Here is a 16,709-nt window from a genome sequence, read left to right on the forward strand (position 1 = left end):
ATATTTTTTCAGTGTATCAGGAGGATTTATATTTGAATTTATTGCTAGACTGAAGTATATTAATGATATACCAAATGTATATTGTGACTTTTAAATAAACTGTTATGATCCTCTGTTGCAGATGCTGAATTTATTTGTGGCAGTCATCATGGATAACTTTGAGTACCTCACCAGAGACTCCTCCATCCTGGGGCCCCATCACCTTGATGAGTTCATTCGGGTTTGGGCTGAGTACGACCCGGCTGCCTGGTATGTTTCAGCCACCACACCTAAGGGAACATTGATAGCGCTCCTTACTTTATGTACTTTGACAAATATACCACTTTTAGTCTGGCAATTGCCAGCGAGAGGAGAATACATCTTGGTTGGAATGGGAGCCAGGGCCGGAGTCACCCTGCAAGTAGCCTACAGGCCTTACTCAGTGATTTAATTCTGTTCCGTCTACAGCAAAAAAAAAAAAAAAGCTGATGTTGTGAAGGGTGAGCTGTGGCACAGCAACCCCTGAGGTACAGACACATAGACTACAGTTCTCATGCTAAAAGCTAACATGGCTGCAGGTTTTTCAAAGAGGAATCTGAATCTGAGAGGGCTCCTGTTAGTGTCAAGTCGGTCCTCTAACTCTACAGACTGTTCTGCTACCCCTGTCGTTAAGCTTGTGTTATATCTCCTTGTTCTTTTCCGCAGCGGACGGATTTCCTATAAGGATATGTACAATTTGTTGCGAATTATCTCACCTCCCCTTGGCTTAGGAAAGAACTGCCCTAATAGGGTAGCATACAAGGTTTGCAAACCCCAGCGACTTCGTCCACTCTCGGGCGCTGCGTGGCAGTGTCCAGTGACCTGAATGAATGGCTGTGCACTTTATGACTCGCCTACACACAAGCACTTGCCCTACCAGACTGACTGGCTTTGGTTACGGATGCGGGAATGGAAACAAAGATTTCAAAGCCACTTTCTGACCGAGAATAACACTCCGAGTCTGAGGCCCATCTCAGCTGAGCTTCAAATTGCTCCTTGTATGCGATTATCTTAAGTCTCTTTTGACGATGGTCACATCGCTCTGCAATTTATTTAAAAAGGAGCGAATGGAATAACGCATTTAGATTTAAAAGATATATATTCTACAAAGATATAAAGAGAGCTAAAGAGAGAGTAAAGAACAGGGGAGTGGAAGCCAGGAAGTGACATCGGTTCAGAAGGCTGGCCTTGAAACCTCTGTTTTTACGGACTATGTTCAGAATCCCCTCGATGTCTCTCAGCATGCAGAAGCAGACATCTCCAGTACAATGCAGCCATTATTCGCGCCATTCTCCACTCACACCTCACCAACTCTCACCATCCTCATGAACCCCTCCCCTCCAGCCTCAACTCCTCTCCCAGGACCTCAGGCCTCTCCGGGGGCCCGTCCTGGCCCCTCGGATCCATCTCCGCACCCGGCCCATCCCGGGGGGCGAGGATGGCATCCACATCCATGTCTCTTTGAAATCTCAATAACAAAAGATTTCTGTTTTTTTTTCTTTTTTCTTTTCTTTCTGTCATTTCTCCTCTGTGTCTCTAACTCCCATCCTTCTTCTATTTGGTTTTCGGTTCTCTGCTCTGTGAAGCGGCCGTATCAAGTACCGTGATATGTATGAGATGCTGCTCCACATGTCCCCACCCTTAGGTTTGGGGAAGAAATGTCCGCCGAGAATCGCCTACAAGGTAGCCTTCTTCTCCCCAAACTTCCATCTGCTCAACCTGTTCTCCCGCTGGCTTACTTCTCGGCCAATCTCTGCTCCCCAATGTTCCCCCGTGTTCCATGATTTGTTTATTTTGCTAGCACTCCGACCTTTTCTTATTGATGTAGCTCCCCCTTCCTTCTTCCTGTCCCTCCTTTCCTCCTCTGTTCTAACGCCACTCTACCCTTTCAGCTTATAAACCCAAACATTAGCATTGAGGACTAGGCTGAATGCTAGCCGTACAGAAAGGTGTACTTGTAAAAACTAGTGGAGAAAAATGTAGGAGAGAATTCCATAATTCATTTTTGTATTTTTTTCACCATCATTCCCATGTAAATGTTTTGTCCCTCACTCTGCATTGTGTAGGGGTTTTTGCACCATGTATGATGTAATGCTACAAATAGCATGCACATTGCACTCTACTAATTTACTTAGGTTGGTTGTGAATGCTTGTTCATGTCTTTTTTGCAATATCCACACATACTCACATGTTTAATTGACTTAATCATAGTTACACAGGGAAATGACTGTACTTTTTAAGAAATTTAGAGCAATTTTTGAGAGGAAGTTTCGTGTGTAGATACTGCTCCATTTACATACATTTTTCATCTTGATGCTTTTTGTCTTTTTTCAAAGCCTGGTTACATATATATTATTATTTTCTGAACTCTTTTCTTAGCCCATCTTGCTCAGTCTACTCCCCAGTACCTTCAATATTATGGGTATTTAGTTCTTTGTGGAGCAGTGTGAATTTTAAATTTACTCCATGGCAGACAGCAGTTTGTCCTCTTTGTATTTCTCTTCTGAGTATCTTTCTCTCTGTGGCTCTCTCTAACATCCTCCTTTTCTACCATTTCTACTCTCTTTAGTCTCTCTGTCCCTCTCTCAGTCCTTTTACTTATTCTTCCTCTCTTTTTACAAGTGTGTGAATGTACTTCAGTTATTTTTTCCTCCTGTTCCATTCTGATGGTCTGTTTTTACTCTTGCACTGCTACTGCTACCTTCGTAGATGTATGCTCTGTCTGTTCCAGGGAGCTCCACTCTTTCCAGGATAGTGTCATACACACATAGAGTCATAGGCATGGAGCACACACACGCTACAATCACTTCCTTTAGCAAACACAAAAGTAGCTAGATTACAGCGGCTTACAGCCCAGCCCATTGGCACACACGTAGGCACTATGCATTTGTATGAAGTTTAGCACAGAGTCGAGCTCCCAACACCTGTAAAGCACCTTCATGTGTACATGCTTTTTTCTCACTTTTCTGTCGGTGTCAGTCTCACGCCAACGCACCCTTGGCTGCAGATGGTAGCCTGTAGCAGTGAATGTGAATGTTTCACATATTCTCTTATTTTCTAATCATTTTGGATGAAACATTTTGTGTGCTGTACAAAAAAAAGCATCTTTTATCACTGCTAGTAGTAGTAGTACTAGTGCAACTACTACTATGACTGTTACTACTTCTTCTGTACGACTACTGCTACCATTAATGATAACAATAGTTATTATATAAAAATAATATAATCTTATGAAATGGAACATTGGCAGGAGTGGTTAAGGTAACCATTAGTAGGTCAAGCAAACTCAGCAGCACACAGGCTGTTTCATCTCAAAGAGAAGTTATGCATATTCGAGTGCCTCGACCTGACTCCTGAGGTGCGGTTCTCCCTAACCTGCTTTGCTCCCCTCCGTGACTCCTGCAGCGTCTGGTGAAGATGAACATGCCCATAGCGGACGACAACACTGTCCACTTCACATCCACCCTCATGGCCCTCATACGCACCGCCCTGGAGATCCACCTGGCATCAGGTAAGGCCTCGACCACCCAGTTACAGTTATTTAATGGTTTGTTTATTTTAGGTATTTTTTAATCACATTGATTAGAGTTATCAAAATGAATATGTAGTCTAAGTATGCATGTCAATATTTGTCAATTCATATACTTTATATGTCTCTGTATAGATATAGATTGGAATCTGCTCCTTTAGACACTGCTGCTGCAGTTTTGTTAACACTCAGGTCTCATACTATTAGGCTTGCAATTGCTGATTGGTGATTGGTTAGTGGAACTGACAGGGAGTAAAAATCCAAGGAGGTTGTATTTCAGTTGCATTGTGACGAATCGAGGGACATTCATTCATAAAACAGCACAGGAGAAATCTGCAATCCTTCAGTGTGTTTATTAGTTGGAGTTGGAGGTGATGCAGCCAGCACTGAGAGAAACTCATACAGTAGGTTACTACTCTACTGTCAGCTAGACATGATTTCTTGTTGTTGTGGGAAGAAGCTTTCTCAGGAATCTTTTTGGGTGTGTGCAAGAGATTTGCAATTTTGCTCTGTAGAACTGTCACCCATACTATTAGTTCCGAGGCACTATTTACTTTGAATGAATGGGAATGAAGACCAAATTAGCAGAAAGAGAAAATTAATGAAAAAAAAAAAAAAACATTTATAGCATATTAGAGGACTTTTGTTGCAGTTAGCACTTTTCCTGTGATGTGATGCGACCCTGTGTTTGTTTAATGAGCTTTTCCCTCTAATCCCATTTGGACTCATTAGTGTGTTTTGAGCTGTGTTGTGCGGTGTCTGATGGCACCATATGCGTTTCTCAGGCTTCGCTACTCAGTGTCTCTCCAATGCATAAAGCTAAACTACACTTCAACTACATTGCATCGTAAATACCTTAATCTGGAAGAAAGTTTATTTTTGAAAAAAGAAAAACCAGTCTGTAACACTTTGCACAGTGCTGTAATTGTGACTTGAGACAGTGTGACGTATTTGTGTAGGCTGTCACCGTCTCCGTGTTGATTTAGCGACGTTTCTTGCGGTTTCTCTCAGGGATGGTAGCCCAGCGGCTAAGCGACGCCGTGCTGCTGAAAGAGCTGACAACTGTATGGCCTAACCTATCACAGAAAACCATGGACTTGCTGGTGACTCCACACAAACGTATGCATCTCCAAGCAATGAATGTAAAAGCAAATGTAGACTTTGAGAGGGCATTTGTCTACTGCTGAAGGATTTTCAGCTGTTTTTTGAGTTTCATACATTTACTGTATTTATTTTAACACCAGTGATCCTTTCACAATAGATTTCTGAGTGACATCAGTTGACTGTGTTTGTGATGCCACCTTGTGGTAAAGATTCCACTTGATTCTGTTTCACTGATCACTGTTTGATTTAACAATGCAAAATTCTAAAACAATAAAAAAAATTATTTGTCTCTCACACACACACTATTTCTTGCTTTCTCTCTTTGTATTCTTCTGGTTTTTTTTATTTCTTTACTCCCTGTCATTCTTTCACTTTTCTATCATTCTTTCACGCAGCCAATGAACTGACGGTGGGAAAGGTGTACGCCGCCTTGATGATCTTTGACTACTTGAAGCAGACCCGAGCCCAGAGGCGTCAGATGCAGCAGCAAAAGCAGAAGGAGGAGGCTGCCGCTGCCGGAAATCAGGTGAGGCACCCCACCCAGCCCTGACAAACACCACCCCTCCCCCACACCCATGGAGTGTCTGAATGTGTTTTTCTGTCTGTGCAGAGAGAAGTGGAGGACGTGGTTGTGAACAGCGTGGACTGTCCCACCGAGCCTCCAGCCCTGGCCAGGCCCAGCTCCACTACACTCAACAACGGCGGCCCACAGTAAGTCCTGCACCTGCCCGCTCACCCGCACACTAAATGAACGCCTAGCCTAATCTCGCTGTAAGTGACTGCTGTCTGCATTAGAACACCTGTTCACAAGCTGAAAGGGACATAAAACAAACCAACAAACAAACAAAGAAACTAAGGTAAAAACTGCCACCGCTTGTAAGGATCGCTGTAACTTACTGTTTATAGTTGTTTTTCAGACACTTCACACTTTCCACCTTTTGAAAATCACCCTATTACATATAAACAACAATAAAACATGACCTGGGTCCAGTTACTATAGGTCTAACAGAGTCTGTCCCTCACATCACAACTCACAGGCAAAGCCATGATGGCAACATTAGAGGATCCTCTTCGTGGGCTTCTGAAAAGTCTCGAGAGGTCGAGAGGCCGACTAAACGGACAATCCATAAGGAACCCTCGGACGGTACTGCAGATCCAGCCACTGCCCAGGTACTCTTTTAAGAACTAGTATCTAGTATGTGAGCACAGTGATCAGTAGGAATGTGTCATGGTCCAGTGTAGTGAGTGTTGTGTTGGTAGGAAATGGTAAGATGATATGTGAAGGATTTTAGATTTTGGCATTTCGAAATAAACAGCTGTTTGTTGGGGTACATTTGAAAAACGACCCATCATTCTGGTGATTATTCTTGTGTTGGATTTAGGCGGAGTAATGTCAGAGCTTGATATGTGAAGAAAAACATGGTCGTCTCATAGCCAGAAAACCGTGTGTGTGTGTGTGTGTGTGTGTGTGTGTGTGTGTGTGTGTGTGTGTGTGTGTGTGTGTGTGTGTGTTCCTCTGTAGGAGTCAGTAGAGATGAGAAAGATGGAACACGGTGCCAACCCTTGTCTGGAGGGCCAGGGGAGGGCTGTGTCCATGCCCAAACTCAATGCTGAGATGCAGGTACTGTGCTGGGAATCGTTGTCTGCATTCATAATAAAGACTTATATGGTTTCAATACAAATTTCAAATCTTTTTTACATGTACTTTGTACTTGTGCTGTGTGTTATATTCCATTATATTTAGTTATATTTGCACACCTGCAAGAAATTGATTGTCCACAAAAGACAAGATCACTACTAAAAATGTATTAATTTGAGAATATAGTCAGTGACTTGTACATTTCTTCCTAAGAAGGTGACCTTTTGGAGCGCTTAAGACCCATTTTGTTCACATCATCCTTGCATTATAGATTTTTTTTTTTCTGTGATTGCCGCAAAGCAGAATTCAGTTACACTTTGGGGGACTGCCAACCAATTGCAGTGTATCTGCTCTCCCCCTTCCAAAGGAAAGTTATATAAAAGACTGTAGCTCTTCCTGACTGCTAGTTGCACGTCTGAAGGGTGATCCCTCTTCTTTCCTCTGGAGGCATGCAACAGGAAGAGTCTAATTGTGTTACCATGGGGCTCAGTATGCACTGATCAGGACAAATGGGGCAGCTTGGCTAAGAGAGGACGATAGGGGACCGTGTCTTGTCCTTGAGTGTCCACTTTCATACTCCTAGTAATGCATCCCATGGGAGTTGCAGGCAGGGCAGAAAACATCACTGAGCAAATGTGGAAAATATTTAGTGATTTAAAAAAAAAAAAAAAAAAAAAAAACCTTAAAGCAAGAATGGGAAATATTTGAATAATTAAAAATAATCCTGGAATGAGAAAGGGGTGCTGAAGTACTAAACAATCCCAGGGATTTTCATATACCTTGATTAGAATCACTGGCTCTTTATATTGCAAAGACTGCACTGTCAGTCTGTCAGCAGCATTTTGAAGGCTTACATAAGATTTTACTCAGTCAAAGTGGAAAAGCTCTTAATATCATTATCAAAATGAGTTCTATTTGAATGTGAGTTGGCCTGCATCTCCTTTAAGCCACTATGCTGCACCGATAACAGCCTTCAGACTTTCAGTATGTGGTTTCAGCACCGTCTCATATGTGCGCAATCCCTTTTTTTGGGGGGGGGGGGGGGGGGGGGGGATTTTAATGGGTCGACTCTGCTCCCATTGAGCTGTTTCGGCTGGCGTCCGTCCAGGCTCCACAGTCTGGCCCGGTAAAAACAAAGGCGGTGCGGTGAGATATGTTTCCTCCGTGATGCCTCGGCCTTGGCAGCCGAAAACAGCCAGCTCATTGACACAGAAAAAAAGCAAATTGTGCACAGCCAGACGGAAAGGGTGAAGATTTCTGGTTATCATTGCAGTGATATATTGCCAAGTGTTGAAACACTCAAGGTGAGCCTCAAACCTGGCTTTTAAGTTCCCTTGATGGAGTCCCTCATTTAAAAACAAACAATCTACGGTCGACATTATGGACATTTCTTACCATTTTCTCTCATTCATTACTGACTTCATGGCTGCGCATATTTTAGCCATTGATAGGTGCTAATTCTAACAACCTGTCTAGGCCAATTACACACATATAGCCAGGTCATATATATTTGTGTGTGTGTGTGTGTGTGTGTGTGTGTGTGTGTGTGTGTGTATGTGTGTGTGTTTGTGTGTTTATATATATCACCTTGTTTTCTTTTCTCCTCCACCTTGTCTTCCTGGCTTCATTTCCAAACTTGCACTCTGACAGAGGAGCCATTCGCGACACTCTCCAGGGACGCTTCTTGCTGTATGTACCCATCCCTGTCCTCATGCTCATCTCATGCACTCATGTTTCACAGGGCAGATCTGCACAGGTGCGCGTTGAACACAGTTTAACACAGTGGCTATTCAGTAGCAGGATTTGGCTGTAACTGGTTTATGTGTTAATTGCTTTCACAGATCCTACTAAGGTGTTTCAGTTGAGGGTGTTCTGTATATTCTCCAACAAAATGCAGAGATGCTCTGCCAGTTTTACCAGATAAAGATTTGTTCAGATAAATCTATTCTGAATCTTAAGCTTAAATTGAGATCGACATTAAAACCTACAGGTTTCGAATCCACATAGACTTCATAGGACAGGTATACAGTACATCACTCACAAATTCATATCATATATAACATTCAGCACATATCAAGTATAAATAAGTTTTTCTTTGTTTCTTGTCTGTTGTGCTTGTATATTTACAGTGGTGCATAAAATCATTGTTTATCTGGATTGCCATTGTACTCTGTAGTTATATTTATCCTGGACAAATATACATGCCGTGCACGAGGGCTTTAAATCTACCCGTCCAGTTCAGCTTTAAATCAATATTCTGGGCGGTGTGTGGGTTGGCGGCTTAAGGATGACAGCCAGCCTTTTTATCATCACTGTATGGCAGAGACAATAGCTCATTACCAAGACAGCTGATGGTCCAAGCATGCTTTTAAAAGTCTGGGCCAGAGAGGGGCAGCCCTGTGGAAATTAGTGGTTTAGAGATCCCAAGGTCAGCCGGCACTGGCTGCATGCCTTAACCTTTCCCTGGCTGTCCGACAGCTTTTAAAGCCATCAAGAGCAGGTCAGACAGGCTCACTGCCAGGCTTATTCGCTAGACAGGACAGGGAAAATATATGGTTCAGAGACATAGCACTAAATAACAGCAGAGGGAAGTAGACACCCTGAATACCAAACACACGTTAGAGAGGCGGGCCAGGGGCCTTTTCTTTTGATTTTGTCATTCGGAAGAAACATCTGATTGGTTTTGCTTTGTTCCTCAGCCAATTCCTGATTCCAGCCCTATGAAGCGCTCGGTGTCCACCGCTGCACCCCAGCGCCCCCAGGAGGTCAACCTGCACGACTACACCCTGGAGAGGCCCGCGCAGGAGAGGCCTCATTACCACCACCATCACCACCGCTGCCACCACCGCAAGGACCGCGACAAGAAGCAGAGGTCACTGGAAAGGTCGCCCAGCGGCCAGCCGCCCAACAACCTGGGTTAGTGGGCACTTAAAATGCAATGTAACAGCTCACAACAAAAACATGGTGGTGTTTTCCTGATGTGCAGCACACTGCAACACAGAGACATAAATGCCTGCTGTGTCTGCATGCCAACACCTACATCTAAGCTGGTGTACATCACTGCACTAAAAGGTTTTTAATCATGCTCATACAAGGTAAGACAAGCGTGTAAGTGGGGCTATTCGTGTAATTTCAGTCAGGATTTTTAATATCAGAAATCACAGGCAAAAAAAAAGTCTGCTCTACTTGTAACTTCTCCAGTATCCGTACCTCTAATAGAGAAACAGCAAAAATCTTTCAATCTGAATATTTGCGGCTGGTAAAACAAACCTGCTGAAACGTGGTAGCAGCAGCAGCAGCAGCAGCAGCAGCGTGAGCAGGATGTTAGCACTCTGGAGCCCACTTGTATCTCCGCGGGGCCACTGCTCACAGCCGGGCATCATCTGGGGGAGAGATCAGTGCTGTGTGCCGCTGCCATCGGGGGGCGCGGCCCGAGGAGCGCTCGGCTCCAGCTGGCCTTTATTACCCAGATAAAAGGGGCTGACAGACGCGCAGACCCAATGACCCGCTAATTTATGGGCACCTCTCAGCAGGACAGTGATGAGGGGAGAGGGAAGTGTTCACATGAAAAGTCCGTACACACACAAGACGAAGAGGGGGGGAAATAAAACACGACAGACGGTGCTTTTGTAGTGTGTGTGTTTAAGGAAGATTGTAGGGGGGGGGGGGGGGGATAGCCCCTGACTGAAGGATGTGTAAGTTCTGTGACGCTGTTTGTGGTGTGAAACTCTGTACGTATTTCCATCAGTGTGTTTTTTCTTACATGGGTGCAGTTAGAGATGAGATGCCTTGTCTGCGATGAGTTTCTGTGTGTCAGACCTGTGTGTCAGACCTGTGTGTCCTGGTATTTCACTAAAAACTTTCATGTTCTATTCTTCAATGTTCCACAAGACACCACAAAGTCATTTCACCTAGCATTTTACCTAGCCCTCGATGCATCAGGCCATAGGGATCAGACATCCCAGCAGGTTGCCACATTAACCTCGTCTGACCTCTTTCTGTCTTAAATTATTTATACTGATTTAGGGGTTGCAAGTGTGAAGCTTTAGCACTGGTCAAAATGTTTGCTTTTTTTCCTCTGTTGTTATTCATCTTTGTCACGGAAAATCAGGCACCACAGGCGAGCCCCCGGGGGACCCCTCAACCCGGGAGAGGGGCCACGACCGGGGCCGCTCGCACGAGAGGAAGCCCCACTCGTCCTCCGGCGACAAGCAACGATATTACTCTTGTGACCGCTACGGCAGCAGGGATCACTGTGCCGCCGCCGCCGCCACCACCGCCAAATCCACCACTGCCAGCTGTGCCACCTCCCCCAGTGAGGCCCATGAGCCTGGCCTCAACAAGCAGGTGGGATGGGGGGCAGAGACCCAAACTGCCTTACCCGAAAACACAGATTCATGACGCAGAGGGAAATGAAGGGGTCCTGTGGTTATCATTGTAGACACTTCAAGTGATCGGTCTCAGCTATAGGGAGTGTTTTAGGGAACAGGACTTGTGTGTGTGTTATTCTGAGATAGTAAACAGCCTTAGGGTGTACATATACATATACATATACATATACATATACATATACATATACATATGCATACCGGATTATCACTCTATGCATGCCGTTAAGCGGCTGAACTCACTCACTCACTTATTGGAACTTCAGATTCCAGAACTCCAGAATGAGCAACTTTTGACAATATGCTTTAAGCTGTGAACCCAAACTACAGAACAAAAACTGATCCCACTTGCTCATGCCTGAAACGTGTGGACAGTTTAAAGCCTTTGAGTACAGTAAAGGGAGATTCCACAGAGGGAGAATGCCATGAATTACTGCTCCCAGAGGTCCAATCACATAGTTTGAGTTTGGTCTTTATGGGAGAGGTCTTCAGAGCGGTAGTGTTGCATCGAGATTGTGCATAGGCTTTCTACTTCTGCTGGGAGTTAGAAACGTAGTTGCCTGGGTAGCAACGATTAAGAAGAAAATCAGACAAATGTTGACTGCGATCATTGAGGAGGCCTTGTGTTCTGTTCTGTTTTCTTCTCTTCTCTGCTTTGTTTCCTGTTCTCTTCTTGTGTGCAAGTCTGACTAACACAGTTGATTCTGTCTCTCTTGGAAGTCAAGTACGACCTCTCATGGCTTTTACTCTTTCCTCTTTTTCTACTCTTTCTTCACCATTTATCTGTGTACATGTTTTTGTGTCTTTCCTCCCATTGTTCTCCACCATCGTATCGATGCTGGTCTGTCTCCTCTGTCTCTAACCCGTCATGTCATTTTTTTCTTTGTCACAACCTGTGTGTTCATGTCGTTCCCTTCCGTCCATGTTTTCCTGTTCACCTGCCACTCTCATCCACACTCTCCTTTCCTTTCCTCTGCCTGTCCGTCGGGTGGACCTGTTCCCTGCATCCCTTCTTTTTCCCCCCTCCGGTGTGTTACCGTCATTGTTTTTGGATTGGTTTGATTTGCTTCTTCACTTTTCATCTAGGGCAGTGGTTGGGTTAAGGGAAGCCCGGTGATGTCCACCTCGGGGGCTAGCACCCCCAGTCGCGGCCGCAGGCAGCTGCCCCAGATCCCCCTGACCCCCCGTCCCGGTGTGGCCTACAGGACTGCCAACTCCTCCCCCGTGTTCTTTGTCGTTGGCGCTCAGGCCGGTGTCACCGCGAGCCCCTGCCGGCTGAGCCGCGGGCAGTCCGAGCACAACGCCCTCCTGCACAGCGGCCGCGACTCGCCGACCCCCTTTGTGCGCATCTGCTCTGAGCCGTTCCTGGGCCCGGCCGAGTCGTATGGCGCAGCAGCAGCGCCGCAGCGGTACCCCTTCAGCTTCCGGGACGAGGTGGCCGCTCTCCAGGAGGTGCCATCGGGCCTTCCACGCACCGTCATTGGACACCCCTCTCCGCCCCGGACCCCCGGGGCCCACACAGGGCCTCTTCCGCCCCCACTGCCACCCCAGCTGTTCCGCGGGGTGCCCAATGGGTACCACTTCAGCACGGGCGTCCCCGGTGGTGGCCAAATCTCCGGCCCCAGGGTGCCCAGGTACTACCTGGAGGCCGGGGAGGACGAATGGTGCTAGCATGGCTTTACCACATAAGGAGTGTTGCAGATGTATTTTGTTGAGGAAATTTGATGAGTTTTATCATCTTGCTCCAAGGGTTAGTAGTTTATACTGTTGTTGTTGTTGTTGTTGTTGTTGTTGTGTGTGTGTGTGTGTGTGTGTGTGTGTATGTGTGTGTATGCATCTGCTTTCAACCAAGTTTGCTGAGGGGTGAAGGCGAAGGCTACCAAAGCAGAATATGTAAAGATGAACTGAAAAAGTCAATTTATTTGTGATGACTCGAGTTGACCTGAAAATGATTTTAATGTTTTTGTTGAAACAAACATATAGTCTAGCACATGAACAATTGGCCTGGAAAGGTTTGTCACGAGGAAGGCAGTGGAATCTCTAGGTGGTGTTGTAACACAGTGGGCTACCTCGTTGTTGCCCTTTGTGGGAGACACCTCAGCACTCAGCTCTGCCATCTCAAGAAGGGAGACGTCCACTGACGTCCCTAATCCTGACCATTGGACAGGGAGACAAAAAGCACTGCTGCGAGTTGCGAGGAGATAAGCGTTTAGCTTTTGATTCCCACAGTGAAATTGCACAACAGCTGTGTTCTGTACTCATCTCTTCTCTTTAATATTTGACCATGCCTTTGTGGAAGTTACATAATCTTCTGGATGATATATACACACGTGTTACAACACAACCAGGTTTCTTTTTAACAGGCAGTGAAGATGTTTTTTTGTTTGTTTTTGCTGCTGTTGACCATTCCTTGCACAAATGTGTGAAAAGGGGAGAGAGATCTGGATTATAAAATTAGTTTTCTTTTTTTACAATTCACTGTTGTGCATCTTTTACCTATTCATTATGTGCTTTTTGTATATTGTTAAAAAAAACGTGTTTTACGTAAATTGCTTACAGTTCAACCATTTGTCAGGTCAAATGTTTCTTAAAGACTGCTTCAGATATTATTACGAAGTGCCTAACCTTTTAAATATATTGTAGAAATGATGCAACTTCAAACTTTTTATAGCGCATCAACACTTGAGAGGGAGAAAGAGAGAGCTGGAAAAGACAAAAATAGAAGTACAAGTTGGTGTAGAAGAAGGCCTTATTTGGCAGCAAAAATGGTACTGTAGGTTTGGGAATGGGGGAATGTTTTCGAATGGAAATGACAGTATGGTTGCTTTTTTTGGGCTGATATTTTTTCTAACTTTTAGTACAACTGAATTGAGGAAATATGTAGTTCAGAAACATCTGTTAATACTGCAGTAGTTCTATACTAGTCCACGTGGGACTACATAGTCAGAGTTACACACTTGCATGTTTAAATCTTGAACTTGGTTGAAAGAGGTCGTAAACACGTAATGAAGGTGTACCTTTTTTTTTCTTCTGGTAAGTCAGGACTCTATCGAGAACGCATTGCTAGCTATTGCCTTCAATTTCTATGTTATGTTTGCAGAACAGGAGACAGAGAATGGAATTTTGCAGAGGTAAGAAGAAGAAAAAAAAGCCAGTGTGCATTTGCCAACACTGTGCTGCGCTGTGAGACAGATACACAGACCCATGATGAAAGTATGTGAGGAGTCAAGGGCCTGGCAACAGTACAGTGGATCCCTCTGTAGCATCCCCGCCCCCAACTCCCCAACACACACACACACACACACACACACACACACACACACACACACACACACACACACAGACTCACTCACACACACACACACACACACACACACACACACACACACACTTACACACACACACACACACACACACACACACACACACACACACACACACACACACACACACACTTACACACACACACACACACACACACACACACACACACACACACACACACACTTACACACACACACACACACACACACACACACACACACACACACACACACACACACACACAGACTCACTCACACACATCATGACCCCTTTTAATCACACCTGGAAGTGGAGATGATCAATGTTCCCCCTGACTGGTGATGTGTAGCAATGCTCAGAGCCCTGCTGAATCCTGCAGCTCTCTAGTGATTTTGATTGTGTTGCAGCGGGTGGCTGAACTGTATCAGAATTGGCTGGTGAACACAGTGTTATGACTATTGCTAGTTATTATATGCCTGACCTGTCACCACCCGTATATCACTGCATTGTCTTGATCCCACTCACCTGGAGCAGGTAAATGTACCTGGGCCAGTAGGACAGCTGTCACCTGCTTGCCCACAAGCCACAGCATGTTGGAGACATTGGGGAGCAGGATCTGGGGCCAGGTGACTCCTTGACCACAGACTCATCAGGAGGTTCTGTATGTCTCCAGAGTTGCTGTAGAATCTTGTTCAAGTAGGGCTATGCAACAAGAAGACACTTTGAAAATATACTTCATCCATTCTGTAGCTTTACCTGCTGGGTAATCCAGATTCAGGCTTCAGCATGATTGTGACCAAATGTTTTCTATAAAAAAAGATGTAAAATGAAGAAAAAATATATTTTAAAAAACGTATAACGGCACAATGACTTAAAAGGCAGATCCTTAGAATACATTTAAAAAAATGAATCAAAAACAGCAAGTTTATATATTTGCATGCATCAGGTTTGCCCATTTTGTTGAAGGAAAACAGGTGTTTAAAAGAAACAAAAAACAGTGCAGGTTATATTTGTATGTGGCCTGACTGATCAGTTACCAAGGGGTACTTGGCTAAAAGAATGGGCATAAAATGTCAGCAGACGTCCTCAGATTTATGATTTTGATTTGAAGTGTAGAGCAAATTCTTTGCATTCATCATTCATTTCATAGTTTCCTATGAAATGTCTCTGTAGCTGGTCAACTGTAATGCATTTGTTTTGTATGCCTTTACTCTCATCATCTCAACTCTTTTAATGGCACAGTGCATTCACATGAACGCTTCCACACATACACACACACACCATCTACACCCTCTCTCTAAGTTGACCAAATATGAAATCTCACCAGTTCCTCTCTGCACACTTCTTCCAGTTTTAATGTGGCGTTTCCTCTTGAAAAAAAGTAATGTTTGCATGGTCTGAAAAAATGTATGTGCACGTTTACATACACATTGTTTATCTTCGTACATTTTGATACAGTGTGTTATTTAGTTTATTTTTAAATTACCTTTGATATAAATTATGGGGTTTGTTGAAAAAAAAACCTTTATATCGATATATTGAAAAAATACAGTATTGAAAAAAATGTGGTCAGTTCCTTCCATGTAACAAAGTTGGAACATACCTTATTTTGGTTCTGCAACTGATCGTTTGTTGCCTGATTTATGTTCAATGGCCAGACTTTGAATTCTGCTGTTGTTTTTACTTAAACATTTTGTAGGAAGCGAAGTCCTTGAAATTAAAAAAAAAACTAAAAAAGAAATAAACACAATAACGTTGACTGCTGACTCTGTTATTGGTCGCCTCTTTGAGACAGACTGTTATTTTGTGAATTAGTTTTTAAGGTATCATGTCAGTCATGCCGTTTAATAAAGTACTTTTTCAGGTTAGCTGTCTTAGTTCTAGAAGTGTAGTTGTCCCATGTAGATTTGACTCGGTTATTTTATTGGCCTGCACTGGTAATGTGGGCGGGGATCATCTGGGTACACTTGCTTGTGATGAAGTTGCTGCTGGATCAGAAGAGTGAAGACTGCGGGTGCCAGGGGTCTGGTTATGCATTAGCCTACTTTCTGATAATAGTACAAACCTACAACAAATCTATATTTCGTTAAAAAAATATTTTGGGTAGGACATGGTAAGAAAAAGCTGCTGTGAGTTTAGTAGTTCATGCATGCATGGTGCAGAAATATATTAATAACAACGTAAAACGAGTTGGTTAGGGATCTAAAGTAGCAGGTAATAATCAACTCAACAGAAATTAGCATCATGTGGTTGCTTCAAGTGTCCTTTGCCATAGCCGCCCTGCGTTCCATTTACGCAGTTCATATGGATTCCTCTGAAGTGGGTTCTGGGACACATTACACAGGTAAGAGCGCTTACTATGGAGAGATGTAGTCTGTCGTAACTGCAGTTATGAATGTTTGCATTATTTTGCTACGGGCAGGGATGCTCAAAGCAAACCAGGCACGTGGGGTAATATTTTCATTTAACTGTATCATGTTTATCGGATTCAGTGTGATACACTTTTGAAAATGTTTCAAAGTTGATCCAGATTATAACCTGTTTGCCATGTTGTCCATATTCTTGATTTTACTAACTGTGAGTGGTTTGTTTTTATTGGTACCAATCCTTGTCATTATTATTTTCGTATACATTTTTTTCATTGATTTGGCATCGGGTTAATGCCTATCCTGGCCTCCAGGAGTTGCTATTGGCCTAGCGTCGCCTTTTTAATACTGCTTGCCGTGTC

General features: G+C 44.0%; 1 protein-coding gene across 1 annotated transcript in view; it reads left to right on the plus strand.

The window, feature by feature from the left end:
• cacna1ba (calcium channel, voltage-dependent, N type, alpha 1B subunit, a) overlaps positions 1-14,005 on the plus strand; it is a 93,209-nt gene extending 79,204 nt beyond the window's left edge. Inside the window, 12 exon segments of the mRNA XM_042708171.1 lie at positions 122-249; positions 1,605-1,701; positions 3,424-3,529; positions 4,559-4,666; positions 5,047-5,362; positions 5,689-5,821; positions 6,174-6,394; positions 7,564-7,594; positions 7,941-7,979; positions 8,990-9,206; positions 10,402-10,649; positions 11,765-14,005. Of these exon segments, the coding sequence (XP_042564105.1) occupies positions 122-249; positions 1,605-1,701; positions 3,424-3,529; positions 4,559-4,666; positions 5,047-5,362; positions 5,689-5,821; positions 6,174-6,394; positions 7,564-7,594; positions 7,941-7,979; positions 8,990-9,206; positions 10,402-10,649; positions 11,765-12,349 (2,229 nt within the window). The 3' untranslated portion in view covers positions 12,350-14,005.
• Positions 14,006-16,709: the final 2,704 nt, after the last annotated feature.

The sequence above is a fragment of the Clupea harengus genome, chromosome 7 (genome assembly GCF_900700415.2).
Source record: "Clupea harengus chromosome 7, Ch_v2.0.2, whole genome shotgun sequence".
Classification (NCBI taxonomy): Eukaryota; Metazoa; Chordata; class Actinopteri; order Clupeiformes; family Clupeidae; genus Clupea; species Clupea harengus.